Source organism: Diabrotica virgifera, chromosome 8, assembly GCF_917563875.1.
Source record: "Diabrotica virgifera virgifera chromosome 8, PGI_DIABVI_V3a".
Classification (NCBI taxonomy): domain Eukaryota; kingdom Metazoa; phylum Arthropoda; class Insecta; order Coleoptera; family Chrysomelidae; genus Diabrotica; species Diabrotica virgifera.
Window position 1 is genome coordinate 157,042,916 of NC_065450.1, and position 17,666 is coordinate 157,060,581.

The 17,666-nt window shown below is 34.2% G+C and overlaps 1 protein-coding gene across 1 annotated transcript in view; it reads left to right on the forward strand.

Moving 5' to 3' along the window:
* The window catches only part of LOC126890298 (collagen alpha-1(X) chain-like), a 342,832-nt gene that overhangs the window by 253,956 nt on the left and 71,210 nt on the right, over positions 1-17,666 (forward strand). The window contains exons 8-9 of the mRNA XM_050659156.1: positions 1,862-1,990; positions 5,394-5,493. Coding sequence (XP_050515113.1) covers positions 1,862-1,990; positions 5,394-5,493 — 229 coding nt within the window. The remainder of the gene's footprint in view (positions 1-1,861; positions 1,991-5,393; positions 5,494-17,666) is intronic.

Here is a 17,666-nt window from a genome sequence, read left to right on the forward strand (position 1 = left end):
GACGAAAAACATTGGTAACGGTTTATTTGTCTTGTTTTGTTTCACATTCTATATCTGGACAACTTCATGGCCGAAGTCTTCTACGTTATTTTTAATATCCTCAATGTTTGTTAAATGGTGGAGGTTTTTTAATACCACTCTAAAACTTTTGTCCTGTTTTGGTTTGTATGTATGAACTTCTGTTCTCTTCTCTTGTAGTGCTTTTGTGATTTTTGTCAAGGCTTTCATTGTGTACTGATTGGAACATAATTTTGTTAATAGATCGGTTAATTGATTGATATCTTCTACCTTATCTATGAATATGGGAGGAGGTTCTTTTAAACCCCCCCCCAAACTTTTGTGTTCGTGCCAATTAAATTATTGTTGTAGTACCATTAGTTAAACACATTGTTTTTAAGACTTTTTTGCCTCTTAGTACTTTATCGAAAAGTCAGATTTTATCGAGATATTTTAAATATTTGTCAAATCCCCCACATATTATTTGTATGTTTAAGTACGATTATGGAGACTTGGTAATAATATTAAAATTAATTTATGAGTTACATTTTTAGGTATATTTTGAACCATATTAAAAGAGAAGCCACATCTCGATAAAAGGTGCTTTGTCGAAAAAATACAGAAGCAAAAAAGTTTTAAAAACACTGTGATTAACTAATGGTACCGCAGTAATATTTTAATTGAAACGTACACAAACATTTGGGGGGTTTAAAAGAACAAAACCCCATAAAATTTTTATGTAAACATATTAAAAATAAGCCTCAACTCGATAAAAACTGCCTTATCGAAAAAATATTGAGAGGCAAAAAAATTTTAAGAATATTGAGTTTAACTAATGGTACCACAATAATAATTTAATTGAGACGTACACAAAAGTTTGGGAGGGTTTAAGGGAACAAAACCCCCATAAAATTTTTGTGGGGTGCACAAATTTAACTATATTTTTTCTTTAAGATGCTATTGCCATAAGAATGTCATATGTCCATTTTCAATAAAAAATCTCCAATAGTTTTCAATATATTCGAAAAAATCGATTTTCATTTTGTAACTTCAAAGGGCTGTAATTTTTTTATGTGCATATTTGTATTAAGGTAGTTAGGTTCATTCGCACTATTTTTGGTCCCAGAATACGTGATTTAATTAATGACCTGTAGTTTTGTTACACCCTGTATATTGGCAAAAAAAAATAATTTAATTCATATACCCACGTTAGAAATTTTATTTAGAAAATTAGTTCATCTTAAGTGGTAAATACTATTGATTAGTAACAAAAAATTAAATACAGATGGCCATAAACAAAAAACAAGAAATAAATGTAATTATATGTTAAAAAGAAACTTATCAAACCTGTCGGGATTCTGGCCTGTCGGGATTTTGGCCTGTCGGGATTCTGGCGTGTCGGGATTTTGGCCGTCGGTATTGTGGCTGTCGGGATTTTGGCTGTCGTTATTTTGGGGTCGACCCGTCTCAAGGTTATAAATATTGTAATGTACTGTAAATGTATAGGCTTATACCGATAATTTCCCACCTCTACAAGTTTCATTTCTTTTATTGCACAACGTATTATGTTTTCCATCTTTTGCGTTATTTTGCCGGTTATTAGCGCGCTCGGCACTGTATATTGACTTAAAATTTAACATGCTTTGGAGGTATTCACAAAGCAAACAACAATATTAAGACGTGTATACGGTTGACATACCTACCTAATAATATATTTTCCGTTTCATCAAATACAACCCTATTCGCTTAAATTTGACGGTGTGTTCAGTAGCGACTGAATGATTCACAAACCAATAATTTACTTAAACTATAATTAATTCCTGCAAAGCATATTTGAAGTAAAGTTTGTGTTTACTTGTTGTAGAACTGCAAGTTCCGGGACCAAATCTAAGTATTCCACACATAACACGAGATCACATGGGAATCTACGTATGTATAGCTGATAACGGAGTTCCGCCACAAGCAAACAAAACGTATCTCGTTGAGGTGCATTGTAAGTAACCTAATTATAAGTATTATATCTATACGGGAGGGAACGTGTACAAAAGTTTTTTGGTTAAAATATCTATATAAAATATAAATATATAATAAAGAGGTTTGTAGATGATTTAATTTTGGCTTTACGATCCGAAAAAGTTAAGTACACATTATCTATCTTTAATAGTTGGAGCCAAAGTATCCAATTTACTTTTGAAAGAGAGGTTAACAATTGCCTACCTTTCTTAGATATGTTGGTTCACCGAGATTCTAATAATATCCTTCGCACTCAATGGTACAGAAAATCTCTATGCAGAAATCGATATATTCATTCTCTTTCTCAACATCTTTACAAAATGAAAATTAACTTAATCTTAGGTCTAAAAACCAGAATATACAAACTATTACATACGAAGTTTGAAAATGCTGACCTCAACAAATTACGAGAAATTTTACTAGAAAATGGTTATCCCAGAGGTTTATTAAATAAATTAGTTTTTTGTACTGATTAGATCTCTGTACTTGGCGATCTTTTCAGTAAATTTAGTACGTAAATTATTGTTGTTAGGTATCGCCACATCGATAAGTCTGGCATCTGGAAATATAATCTGTGCCAAAAAAATGCCTGAAAGTTAAATTATTGATAAATAATTACCTACCTAAAATTTTAGTTAAAAGTTAAAAATTTTGTTTAAAGAACCCCCCATTTTGACAAAAATTTTAGTCGAAGCAAATCGGGAAAAGCTTGTCTCTATGCAGACTTAACCTTTAACTACCCGCGCATCAAGTTATAACATAACTACACGCGTGGCGTACTTTATACGCCACAAGAAAATACACTTAAAAACAGCGGATTTGTTTATTTTTTTTTTAAATACACGTAGTTGTTTGTTATAAACCTTATTAAGCGTCAGTAAATACTTGGAGTTCCTTCTCAGTAAGCCAATTGGGATTTATAACTGGAATCATGGAATAACTGGATTCCATGATAAATAAAATTACTATTACAAATTTTTTTGAAATGTGATTTTTTACAGGAGAAAAAGTATTGTTTATAAAGAAAAATATATTTTGTGCAATAATAACTGAAAAACAATTGAAATATGTACTTATATTACGACCTATATTAATGTAATCGTGGCATATATTGTCCACCACCGGAAACAACAAATACTTTACTGTATATTACGATCTTCCCAGAACGCCGATTATAATAAAACTAAAACCAAATTGTAAAGCACATTCCAGTGATAGGTTAGAGAGATAAACAAGGTCAAAAATTAAATTTTTAAATATATCGCACCCTCAGTGCAAGACTGCAGTAACTCAAAATTTTATGAAAATGAAGTAATCACGGAATTCGATTGTAAACATGCATATCTATCCCCTGTAAAACTTTAGTAACTTTCAAATGCTTAATGGGCTAAATATTACAACAACAGTTTAACTATTTGGCGTTTTTGTACATAAGTTCCGTGCAAAACTGTTGTAACTCTAATGTAACAGAGTTACAACAGTTTTGCACGGAACATTGCAACGGATTCGATAACAAGCAATGAAAAAAGTAAGATATTTGTTATTTTAATATCTATATCTGTGGTGTTTAATTTTAATATACAGAGCGTCTACGTAATCCATTAACGGCTGAGAAAATAAACAAAGATTTTCGTGACCAATTTATTCATGTAAATTTTATGTCCTTTGTGTAATATTATATTTATTTTCCATAAGATTTTAAAAGGACAAACAGTTATCTTAAAACTTGTGTATTGACAATACTGAGAGGTCAAAAATATCTATTCTCAGAAAACTTGCCAAAGAAGAGCCAAAAATTCAAATGGTCAAAAAAAAAGATTTGGTATACTTATGCCATTCGGGTATGATACCAGAAGCCCACCATAGTTTTTTTAAAAATATTTTGGCACAAGATGATGTACGAGAAGAGGACAACAACTACGGTAAAACCTGTCAGCAACGGCCACTAAAAATGAAAGAACTATTGGCCGATATAGAAAGGTGGCCGGTAATGCCAGTTTTTGTAGTCTAGATATACAGTAAAACCTGTCAATAACGGTCACTAAAAATGACAAAACTATTGGCCGATATAAAAAGGTGGCCGATAATACCAGGTTTTGTAGTCCAAAAATTTTGGTTTGGGGAACTTTGAAGCTGGCCGGCTAGTTCAGGTGGCCGGCTTTGACAGGTGGCCGTTAACACAGGTTTTACTGTACATAATTGGTTTGGGTAATTTTTAAACTGGCCGTTAGTACAGGTGGCCGTTGTTGGCAGGTGGCCGGTAACGCAGGTTTTACTGTAAAAGTAAATGGGTCTACGCTTTTTACAATTCTCTCCGTGCAAAACTGTTGTAACTTTTAAATTCTAATACTAAATGTGTAGTGATTAACAATTTTTTCCTTGCAAAAGTGTTGTAACTTTGAAATTCCTAATTTTTTTGCGTTAATATTATTTTATTTAAATTTCTATTTTTGTTTAATGTAATATAGGCTGAAAAGCATGCAAAATCATAATCAAATGTTAATTTTTCTTAAAACTTGTCTCTTATTTCACCGATACTAGCAGGAAAATAAACAAAATCGTCTTTATCTCGAAACTTACTTATTTTGACTTACTGCAGTCTTGCACTGAGGGTGCGATATTTGCAGTAGAATTCTTAAGGATCGTTTAAACACAGCGATAAATCAAACAACTTATCAAGGTCAATCGAGTTGTTGCAACTCATCATTGTGTGTAAACGGTGCATCGCACAACTTATCAAAGTTAGAGTTGGGTTGAAAGTGGTATCGCATTGAATCGCAGCGTCTAAACAGCGTTTCAACTTGTCATCACAACTAGTTGCTGTGACTTATCGTTGTGTTTAAACGACGCTTTATATCTAGCGTACAAAATACGCCAGCGCGTGTAGTTAAAGGTTAAATAATTAAGGTGAATTTTTATTTGGATATTTTTGGTGTTAAGTTAAAATCTTCGGAGTTATAGAGCAATAATTACAAAAAAAAGGATTTGGGAGCGCCATTTTGTTTATAAAAAATAGCATATCTGCGGACTTTGAGTACCTATATTATTAATGTATACAATTATAAGATTCGATTCCAGCAATCAAATTGCTGGTAAATATCTTTTCCTAAAAATGGCCTATTCTCCGTTAATCTGTCCAGACTAATGGGTCATATGTCGCCACTGTACTTGCAAAGCAATTTTTACATCTATACTAATAAAAAATAAAAAATATATTCTATTGAAACTAAGCTGTCGGCTTGGTAAGTTGCTACATTTTACTTCAACTACAATTCCTGATGTTCATGTAATTTGGAAACGCACGTTCTAATAACAAATACTCCCTCTCAAATACCCATTGACTTATTACCATCTAATCAATCTTCTTTACCTTCCTCATACAGTTCCGCCACTCGTCAGAATTTCAAATCAGAATGTTGCCGCGGCAAATGGATCAACAGCGGTCTTAGAATGTGAAACAGAAGCCTTTCCGGAACCCCTTCGGTAAGTCTTCAATCAAAATTATGAATCACGTTTATAATATACTCACAGACAAAAATATTGCATCTCTCTATTTTATCGCATATTAGACCTTGATCCCGCGTACCAAAAAAAAGTTGATTAATAGCAAGCTGAAAATTAGGTAATAGCTTAACGGTGTCTAGTCGGACAAACTTTGATGTACGGGAACACTGGAACAGGGGAAGTTTTAATTGTGGAACAGGTTAAAAATTTGGAACGTCAGACTACGAAAACGTTCCATGTATTTTGTCGGACAGAACTTCCAATTGATTTGTTACCATTTCATTAAGCTCTCATGCAAAAATCAGACTGGTGTTTATCACCAATTGGGCATTGTAATGAGTGGAACACGAAGAACATGTCAAATGACAGGAACCGTGTTGGTTAGTAATAGGGCAGTCAATGAGAGCAAGAACAGGTTATTACCTCCGAATTCTATCCTACTGCATGGATTTTAATGAAATATTAGGAATAGCCTGAAAATATCTCCTTATTCAAAGTCTACCCTATGCCGATGTGTGCTTTTGTCCTGGGGGCGGTTCCCACCCCATCTCGTGGGCGGAAAATTTTTTGGTTAAACAACTACGGAAGTTGCTAGAGAACCTAATTCTAAGCAAAAACTGATCTATAATTTTTTTTCGAAAACTCAATAGTTTTTGAGTTATTCGTGGTTGAACATTGGCTATTTTCATTTTCAAACGGTTTTTTGCGAATACCTTAAAAACTGTGCATCTAACTAAAAAAATTATATAAAACATTTTTGTAGCTCATAAAAAATTAAAGAGATTTGTTCATTCTTCAATCTTCTAGTTATAACACAAAAAGAGATATGGTAGGTAAAAAGAGTTTGTTTTTTTGGTGCATGCTCAAATCAGTGTATTCAACTTGAACTAACAGAGAAACGGTCGATTTTAGGTGTATAATGCTTCCAAAACCTTTTATTGTGCTTGAAAAGTCCTTTCAAATATGCAATATTAAATGTCGATTACATTCAAACTAAGCGAGATATGCTGCAAAAAATTGATGACTAACGAATTTTAAGAAAAAAATTGAGAAGTATATTTACCCCCTCATCTACAAGGATTTAAATGCATCGTTTTCCTTCTACAATTCCATTAACTATAGTGTTATTTTTATGTTCAAAACTTTGAGCGGTTTTAAAATGAATGTTTGAAAAAAATAAGATCAAATTATAGAGCCCATATTTAAATTTTCTTAAAAATTTTCCTTTCTCCATGTAACTTGAAAATGATAAGAGATACTGTTTTAAAAAATAAAATCAAAATGTTAATCTAGAAGAAACCTACATTTTTGTATGGCACCTTTTTATTGGCATCTCTTATAATTTTCGAGTTACATGGAGAAATAGGAAGATTTTTAAGAAAATTTAAAAACGCGCCCAATAATTTGATTTAATTTTTTTCAAAAACCATTCATTTTAAACCCGCCCAACTTTCTTAACATAAAAAGAACACTATACTAAAATGTATTATGGAAGGAAAACGATGCATTTAAATTCTTGTGGATGAGGGGTTAAATATACTTCTCATTTTGTTCTTAAAATACGTTAGTCATCAAATTTTTTACAGTTTATCTCGCATAGTTTGAATGTAATCGACATTTAATATTGCTTAATGCATAGGTCTTTTCAAGCACAACAAAAGTTATTGGTAGCATTATACACCTAAAATCGACCGTTTCTCTCTTATTTCAAGTTAAATACACTGATTTGAGCATGCACCAAGAAATCAAGTTTTTTTCACTTACCATATTATTTCTTTTTTTGTTATAACTAGAAGGTTCATAAAGGAAAGCATCTCTTTGTTATTTTATAAGCTACAAAAATGTTTTATATAGTTTTTTTAGTTATATGCACAGTTTTTAAAGTATTTACAAAAAAACAATTTGAAAAGGTATTATCTTTCAATTAAAATGGCCAATTTTCAACCAGGAATAACTCAAAAACTATTCAGTTTTCTAAAAAAAAATAGAAAAGTTTTCGCTTATTATTAGGTTCTCTAGCAATTTCCCTAGTTATTTAAGCATAACATTTTCCACCCCCGAGATGGGGTGGGAACCGCCCCAAAACAAAACCACACATCGGCATAGGGTAGACTTTGTTTCTTGGGCTATTCCCTACTTACTGTGAAAATATGACGTAAATCGATATAGTAGGATGGAATTCGGAGCCACATACCCTCATTGACTGCCCTACAATAGCAGTCTGATTTTTGCATGAGAGTTTAATGAACCGGTAACAAATCAATTGGATGTTCTGTCCGACAAAATACATGGGACGTTTTCGTAATCAGACGTTCCAAATTTTTAAACTGTTCCACAACTAAAACTTCCCCTGTTCCATTGTTCCCATCCTTCAAAGTTTGTCCGACTAGACACAGTTAAGCTATTAACAAATTTTCAGCTTGCTGTTAATCAACTTCTTTTGGTACGCGGGATCCAGGCATATATCTTCAATATTTATTTTGTATTTATTTTTTGTTATGTTGGAGTGCTTTACGTATATTACAAGTTTATTAGAGATAAAAGAATGTTTAGACATAGTTTTTATAGCTGAAGAAGCAATAATTGCACAAACTAACAAAAATTCTTCTTCTTTTTTAAGTGCTGTGCCCAAATTTTAGGCCTGAATAGCTTCAACGACAGTTTGCTCGTATCGCTCTCGATCTTGCGCGGCATGCAATAATTAATCTGCTGATAAGCCAGTCCATTGAATATGGACTCGGAGCCATGAATATTTATTTCTACCAAGTCCTCTGTTTCCGTCGATTTTTCCATTGAGTATTAACTGCAGTATCCTGTATCTGCTACCTCTCATTATATGCCTCAGGTATTCAAGTGTAATCTTTTTTATCATCTTCCTCATCACCTTCGCATTGACCTACTCTGTTTAAGACTTTTCTGTTTAAAATGCGTTGAACTCATGATATTCTGAGAATTAAACGGTATGACCATATCTCGAAGGCTTTTAATTCGTTCATCATGTTAACCTTCATGATCCAGGTTTCATATCCATATAGTAATACAGAATACACATAACATTTTACAAACTTGAATCTTAGTTGTCAGTTCAGCTGAGAATTGCTCAGAATAGATCTAAGTTTCATAAATGCTCCTCTTGCAATTTATATACGAATTTTGATTTCTTCATCCGGATTTATCGTCTCATTTATCCAACATCCTAGATATTTAAAATGGTTAACTGTTGTTATCGGTTCATTATCTCAGGATCTCATCTGTCATCATGGATGACAGATAAGATCCAGACACTAATGGACTAAAGCAGAAATGTCAAAAATGACCCCGACACATATAAAACAATCAATATATTAATAAGAAGGAAAATTAGAGAAGCGAAAGAAAAAGAAGCAATGGAGAGATGCCAATAAATTGAGACTCTACAGTCAAAGTACGATAGTCATAATGTACATAGGTAAGTTAAAGAACTCATAGGAGGACTAAGGCGGAGACAGAAAGCAAATCTGATTCTGAAAACTGATTCTGACAAAAACATCATCTCAGACAAACAGAGTAAAATTATAACTTGGAAAGTATATATAAATGTATATATTTATAAAGTATATAAAATTTATACTAAATTTTATCGAGGGTGTAAACACATTAAGATGAGAGTAATCTGGACAATCTGTTTTATATTTTTCTTGACATTAGTTCAGAACTGTATATTCTATACTGTCAATATATAAATTAACAACCATAGAACAATATCCACTTTTAATGTTGGATATTATAACATTTTTTACCAAAAAAAGTTATTACTTACGCATATCGATTATAAAATATCTGATTACTTTTCGAAAATAACTCACAAAATCAATGAAAAATATTGTTTTACTACAATACCATTGACTGTAACGGGTTAGTTTTAATTTAACATTTTTAGGGCCCTACATTTTTAGGACCCTGGTAATATTCGATTGAAAATACTTTTGAAAAAAATCGGCATCGCCGCGCTAATAACTCCCATAAGGATTGTATTACCGTATGTTCGTGTACTGTAAAGTCAAGGTGGGACAGACTATAGAAAAACTATTTGAAAACCAAAGAGAAAACACCTTTGAGTTAGAAGAAGAGGTAAATGATGGACCAATAATATTACAGCAGGAAGTTTATTCTGTCATAACACATCTAAATGATATCAAAACAGCAGGTCCCGGTAATATACAAGCAGAACTACTCAAACTGATGGAAAACGAATCAATAGCAATAATCACAAATATATTCAACAACGTATACAACTCTGGAGAAATACCAACAGAATAGTTGAAGTCTGAGTTTACTGCACTTCCAAAAAAACCAGGAGCCAAAAGTGCGAAGAATACCCTACAATAAGCCTGGTGAGTCATCTCCTAAAATTGTTCCTAAAGGTTATCTCTACGAGAATTTACAAGCTATGTGAAAGTCAAATTTCGCCCAACCAGTTTGGTTTCATAAATGTTGTTGGTACGAGAGAGGCTTTGTTTTCAATACAAGTCTTATTCCAGAGATGCAGAGACGTCAATTGCGACGTATACGCATGTCTGGTTGATTATGAGAAAGCCTTTGATCGAGTACAACACGCCAAGATGATGCAAATACGAAAATAAGCAGAAATTAACAATCAAGATCTGAAAATAATTTTAGAAACCTTTACTGGAATCAGACTGCTAACCTCAGAGTTGACGGTGAACACATCGAATATGTGAAAATCATGCGTGGAGTGAGGCAAGGCTGCATTTTGTCACCCCTAATTTTCAATTTTTACTCAGAAAGGATATTTATCGAAGCTCTGCATGAAACTGAAATAGGTATTCTACTTAACGGATACCGGTTAAATAACATCAGGTATGCAAATAACACCATAGTATTTGCAGACGACCTAGAAGATCTTCACGAACAAAATCACGTATTACAGTCAACAATATGGACTCAATATAAACGTAAAAAAGACAAAGCTTATGATCGTCAGCAAGAAAAAGATAACAAAAGGTCAACTCTACATCAACCAAACCCCTGTAGAAAAAGTGAGGCACTACAACTACCTCGGCACCATAATAAATGAATAATGTACTAACAACCAAGAGATAAGAGCGCACACAGGAAAGGCTAGATCAATCTTCAACCTTATGGGGGCCTTTTTCAAGAGCCACAACCTTTCTCTTGGTATAAAAGTAAGAGTGCTGAGATGCTCTTTCCTTTTTATGGTGTTGAATCATGGACCTTGAACGAATATATGTGCCGAAAATTGGAAGCATTTGAGATGTGGCTATATCGGAGAATCCTTAAAATCCCATGGACTGATTGGGTCACAAATGAGGAGGTTCTTAGAAGAATGGGGAAGAACCGAGAGGTACTAACCACCATCAAATCTCGAAAGTTGGAATACTTTGAACATATTATCTGAAATGAATCCAGATATGCAAGCCATCTACAGGCCTCCTACAAGCCATCCTGCAAGGAAAAATACTTGGAAAGCGAGGTCCAGGATGAAGAAGAACATCCTGGTTAAAGAACCTGGATCAACAAAACATCTGTGCAGCTTTTCCGCGTTGCTGCAGATAAAGTGAAGATTGTCATGATGATCGCCAACATTCGTCACGGATAGGCACATCAAGAAGAAGATCGGTTGATTACTGACAATTAGTTGCATAGGGCCGGCGAAAGTCTTGTTTAGTAACTACAAGTAACTTTGTCTTTGTTGTATTCATGCTAATTCATGCTAAGTCCTTTATTGGAGCATTCTCTAGTGACTTGATCTATAAGGAATTAAAGATCTTCGATACTTTCAGCCATTATCGCGGTGTCATCTGCATATCTAATGTTGTTAATAATTTCTCCCCCGATTCGAATTCCACATTGCCCTTCCAAGGCTTCGTTATAAATTATTTCTGAGTAAACATTAAACAAAGTTGGAGACAACACACAACCCTGTCTGACACCTCTTTGAATGCAAATTTTGTCTGTTTTTTTTTTGTCGAACAGAATAGAAGCTTCTTGATTCCAATATCGATGTTGTAAAAGTCTTAGATCTTCATCATCTATTCCAATCATTTCTAGATATTTAAACAGCCTATCATGTTGAATCCTATCAAACGCTTTCTCAAAATCTATAAAGAAGACGTAATCATGTTGAATCCTATCAAACGCTTTCTCAAAATCTATAAAGAAGACGTAAATTGGTTTCTGTACTTCCTATGATTAGTGAAGTAACGTTAGCATTGAGAACAAAGCTTCCCTTGTTCCTAATCTTTCTCTGAAACCGAATTGTTTGTTTCCCATTGTCTCTTCACATTTCTACTTGATTCTATTAAAAATTATCGTAAGAAGTATGTAGTTTGAGAGAGAGGCTCATGAGACTAATTAGTCTAAATTATTTAGTCTAAACAAAAATTGCTTGTTTTGTTTTGTTTTGTTTTTTCTTGGCATTGAAATGTCAGTTGAAATATGTTAGTTGGAGAGTTTTATTTTTTGATTCTGCAGTTTCTTGCTGATACACCACATTTAAGCGAGTTAGTGTATGATAATTGTTACTTTACCCAATGAGTGTTGCGTACAAGAAGATATTGCACGGAGACTATATATCCATCAATAGACTGCTTCTCTTATAAAAAAGCGTCATAATAAGACAGAAGAATACAAACGGCGACTTGCTCAAGGACGAAAAAAATGTACAACGCCAAGAGATGACCAAAGTTTGAGACTATAATATTTGCGAAGTCACACAACTACAGCCCCTAATCTAAAAAATGAATGAGTGATCACAACGTCGCCTTAATACTATATCTTGATGACTCGAAATTAGTAGTTTTGAGATAAATGGGTTTAAAGATTTTAAAGATATTTGTGCAGCTACCAGGATGTTGGTAAATATGGAATTCACTCTGCAGCTCTAGAATACTATTCCTTAACGCTTTGGCTACTGATCTATTTAGGAATACGGTGCAAATTTTGGTAATGTCGCATGTCGTGCCAAGTAGCATCTAAGTTAACTTTTTAACAAAACTAATATTTTAAGCATTAATTTGGTGAAAATTAACTCTCTGCCATGGGGCTTGCCAGATCTACTAACAATTCTCGAACTTTTGCATTAAAATGAACCGAACAAACAGATAGCGTTTACGTGGTAAGCTTAATGGTTTCAGAAAAACACGTACTGTAACTAGATATCTAGAGTTATTAGCTAGTTATAGCATTCAGTGTATGTCGTATTCACGATTATTTCGATTAAACAATAGCTTGATAACTTATCTTGTCATTTTTTAGCACTGAATATTAAGGACGTTTGCGTTTTATCAACTTTCGTCAATCGTAAATAAATAATTAACCCATTTGGAGGGAGTCATCAAGTTTTTACACAATATGGAGGCAAATAAAATACATCTTGTGAACTCGTTATCTCAACAACGTCAATTTTGGAGTTATCAAGTTATAGTACTAAGGTGACGACAAGATAAGTTAATACCACAAGGAAAAAATATGTTAATATCAAAAGATCGGGACGAAGAGAGGGAAAACAGGGCAACAGATGAAGGAAATGGCAGGAGACCGGAAGGCGTGAAAGAAATGGGTAAAATATGGATAGGTGATACCAAAGTCCGACGCTCTTATAGGGCATAAGGACATTTGAGAAGAAGAAGAAGAAGATAAGTTAATATAAGTATCAAAACAGTGATAAGAAGACCTAAAGAGGTTCGTTTAAATCCAAAACGGCCTGCCAGAGATCCATAGTTTTCCCACGGCGCAAAACACAACGGCTGCAATTTGCAAGAGCCCTTGGTAACTGGACTAAACATCAAGGGGAAGAGTTCTTTTCACATAGTATGACACAAGAATACAATTATGGAAGCCAGACGGACGTGGTCGAGTATACAGAAGGTCTGGGGAACGTTTTGCAGAACGTAATATTTTACATACAATAATTACTAAAACAATCGGATAGTGATAGCTTCTGATCATTTTCTTTGATTATGTAAAGTAATGTGGGGGATAAAGGGGTAGAATGCGAAAACATGAAGTTGATTCCAGTTTACTCCACTTAGCCTCTTCTACTCAAATCCGACTCTCACCTTCACGTTGGTGTCCCTTGTTAACCGAGCAACCCAATCTGGAGATCCGGTATCCAACCCGGGTGGAAAGTTGTGTCGAGAACTGACGAGAGCGGGTAAAATGGTCCTCCGAAAAGGGGGTTTGGCGTTGGGTTAACTGCCCAACTCTGTAAAAATCCATAGTTACGAAATCGAAAGTTAAAGATGCCGGACAGAAATCTCAACGACGACCTATGCAACGAAATAAGGACAATGATCTTAAAATAATTATCTGGAACGTTCGCACACTCAACGAACCTGGAAATATCCGCAAACTATGCGACATATTAGCACAATATAACGCCGATATTACTGCAATACAAAAAGTACGATGGACAGCTCATGGCATAATCCAAAAAAACAAACTACAACATGTACTACAGCTGCCATAGAACTAGACATGAATTTGGGACAGCCTTTATATTCAATAATATAGTCAAGCCTTTGGTTATAGATTTTAAGCCGATTAATCCACGAATGAGCTGCTTAAGGATCAGGGGCAAGTTTTTTAATATAAGTCTTATTAATGTACATGCTCCAATAGAGGACAAGGAAGACAAAGAAAAAGACGAATTCTATGATGAATTAGAAAGAGCATATGGCAGTTGTCCCAGAAGTGACAATAAAATAGTAATCGGTGATCTAAATGCAAAAATCGTAAGGGAGAAAATATATCTACCGCACATCGGTAAATATAGTCTCCATAATAATACCAATTCGAATGGACACCGAGCAGTCACCTTCGCAGCCGCAAAGAACATGATCGCAGGATTCACATGTTTTCTACACAAGAAAATACATATGGGAACTTGGACCTCGCCCGATGGATTAACGAACAACCAAATTGATCATGTGCTCATAGATGCTAGACACTTCTCAAACTTAATGGATGTCCGGACCTATAGAGGCGCCAATATTGATTCAGATCACTTTCTAGTTGGCACAAGAATTTGAGCTAGAGTCTCAAACGCGAAGAAGGAGAGAAGTACCAAAACAACAAACAACGCGCCTTAATATTGAACTCCTCAAAAATCCGCAAACGGTAGAACGGTTTCAAAACTATGTCGAAACTAACTGCATAATTAATGAGACTCTAACAACCAGCGAAAAACGGGAAATGTGTTAAAGTAATATTAAAGACGCAGCAAATAATATTCTAGGGCCAGAGAAACCACCATCACGCAATGACTGGTTCGATGCTGAGTGTGAGGACATTACAAGAAGAAAGAACGATACATATAAACAGATGCAGCAAAGAAGAACCCGAGAAAAAAACAAAAATATAAAGACCTTAGACGAGAAGAGAAGTGCATTCATAGAAGAAAAAAGAGAATTTACGAAAATAGAATACTGGAAGAACTTGAGGCATTAAAACAGGAAAATCAAACAAGAAAATTCTATAAAACTCTGAATAATGTAAGAAAGGAATCCAAACCACGGCTAAGACTATGTAAGGATAAGGAAGGGCATATAGTCAATACAAAAGAAGAAATATTGAAAAGGTGGGTGGAACATTATAAAGAACTACTTATCATCGAAGTAGAATATTCAAATCAACCAAACCCAAGAGCAACCAACAATACACCATTAGAGCCTCCATCAATTCGATAAGTACGGGATGCAATAAAACACCTAAAAATAATAAATCTCCAGGAAGTGATGGTATATCCGCGGAACTTATTAAATATGGAGGTGCTACCATGACTAATTAAATATATAAAATAATACTGAGAGCCTGGAATGAGGAACAAATCCCGGAAGAGTGGTATATTGGAATCGTTTGCCCGCTACACAAAAAGGGTGATCAATTAGAATTTATAAACTATAGGGGAATAACCCTCCTTAATACAGCTTACAAAATATTTTCGAGCATCTTATATGGTCGCCTAAGTGCACATTCAGAGGAGCTTCTTGCAGAATATCAAAGTGGTTTTAGGCCTGGTCGATCAACAACAGACCAGATCTTTGTGCTAAGGCAAATACTGGAAAAAACCAATGAGTTCAATATCGACACATACCATCTTTTTGTAGATTTTAAATCGGCCTATGATAGTGTAATCCGGTCAACTTAGACATCAAAATGCTTGGCAAATAACAAAAATTGCCGGAGAGCCAAATTTTGGTGGAGAGCTAGGGTATACCATAACAAATAAAGTTTAAAAAGTCCCCATCGATCCAATGTGTGCGTCAAAAGTTATTCGGGGTCAAAGGTCAAAATTTGAGATTTTTTGGATTTTTTTCGAAAACGGTAAGTTTTATCAAAAAGAAACCTCAAACCAAAGTTGTAGATCTTAACATTCTCTACAAAAATTGTCCCTACAATTTTTTTCCTAAGAGTTACCATTCCTGAGATATCGCGATTTTAAAAGTTACTTTATACATTATATGCACATATAAGCCACGTATATATGTGGCCCTTAAGACAAGTATAAATGCCTATTTGTGTCTCTTTTATATAGTATATTATACTATTCTGAAAATATTTCTTCAAAAGTTAATCAGTCCCAAACTGAATTTCCTCTATCCACGTGGCCTTGAACAACATTTGGCTATACTATTGTTTAAAAAAGAACAGATTGTCTGTTATAGGCAATGGCTACAGTATTGTCCGTAGGTCTAGTTCATAATATTATCTGTTTCTTTTAGTGCTAAAGGCGGCTACAATGACTCGACAAAGAATATTAAAATTGCAGAACAACGTCGTCGAACTACAAAAACATCATCGGGTTCCGAGATTATCTTTGATGAAAATATAACAGTTCCAGCGAATCAACAACAATTTTTCGCCAACATTAATAATAAATCTCGTTTCATTTCCATGTTAACTGACAAATTAACAGCTGCGAATATTGAAGTGAAACAAGCTAAAAATGACGCAGATGTCCTTATAATTGAGACAGCAATTGAAAAATTTAAGGCAATAAACACAACAATTATAGTTGGTGAAGATGTTGATTTGTTGGTACTGATTACTGCAAGGACTCCAGTAGATAAAGTTATTTATTTTCTGAAACCTGGAAGGGCTCAACAGCGAACAGAGATATATTCTTCGAATAGTTTATCGGCTTATCCCAAATGCCAAAAGTTCATTTTATTTTTACATGCGATAACCGGCTGCGACACTACGTCCGCAATGTACAGAAGGGGCAAAACGTCAGTACTTAAATTATTCGAAAAAAAAAAAGATTTGACTGACTGCTGTAAAGTTTTTACAGAACTTGATTCTACACCGCAAACAATAATTATGGAAGGAATTCGCTTTCTTCTTGCGGTTTATGGAGCTCCAAAAAAAATTATTTGTCTTGATAAATACCGATACTTAACTTTTGTAAAAAATACGCGAAACAAGAAACAAGTACAACTATCATGTCTTCCTCCAATATCAGCATCTGCTTTTCAACATTTGTATCGAGTATATTATCAAGTTCAAACATGGCTAGGCAATGAACTGAATCCAGAAGACTGGGGTTGTAAATTAATAGATAATACTCTGGAACCGATTAAAACCTTACTCCCACCTGCTCCAGAAAACTCTTTAACACTATTTTTTGCAATTGCAAAAAAGGTGGATGTAAAAAAGTCGGGTTGCTGTGTTCTCTAGTGTGTACCAACTGCCAAGGTCAGTCTTGCTCAAATGTCCAGTTTAGTACAACAGAGGAAGACTCCTGTGATTTTAATGAAGAAACCAATGACTCAGTCACATTTGAACAATTTTTGAACATCCAGCAAGAGGAAGAGGAAGAAGATGAAATCGAAGAAGACTTGACTGTTGAAGTAGACTTTCAAGAATATGAATCTGATTAAAATATCTAAAAAAATCAAAACAATAGTTAACCTAATAATCAATAGCAATAGAACTTGACCGGTATTGTTTCCTTAAATTATCCTAAAATTGTCAAAACAGTTAGTGGAGTAGGCCTACAGGGGAAACCACGGTAAAAAAAAAACGCGCCGAGTACACTACCTCACAGGTGGTGTGGAAACCTGTGCATATCATGTATAATGTGACTCTTTGAATCGCGATATCTCAGGAATGGCAACTCTTAGGAAAAA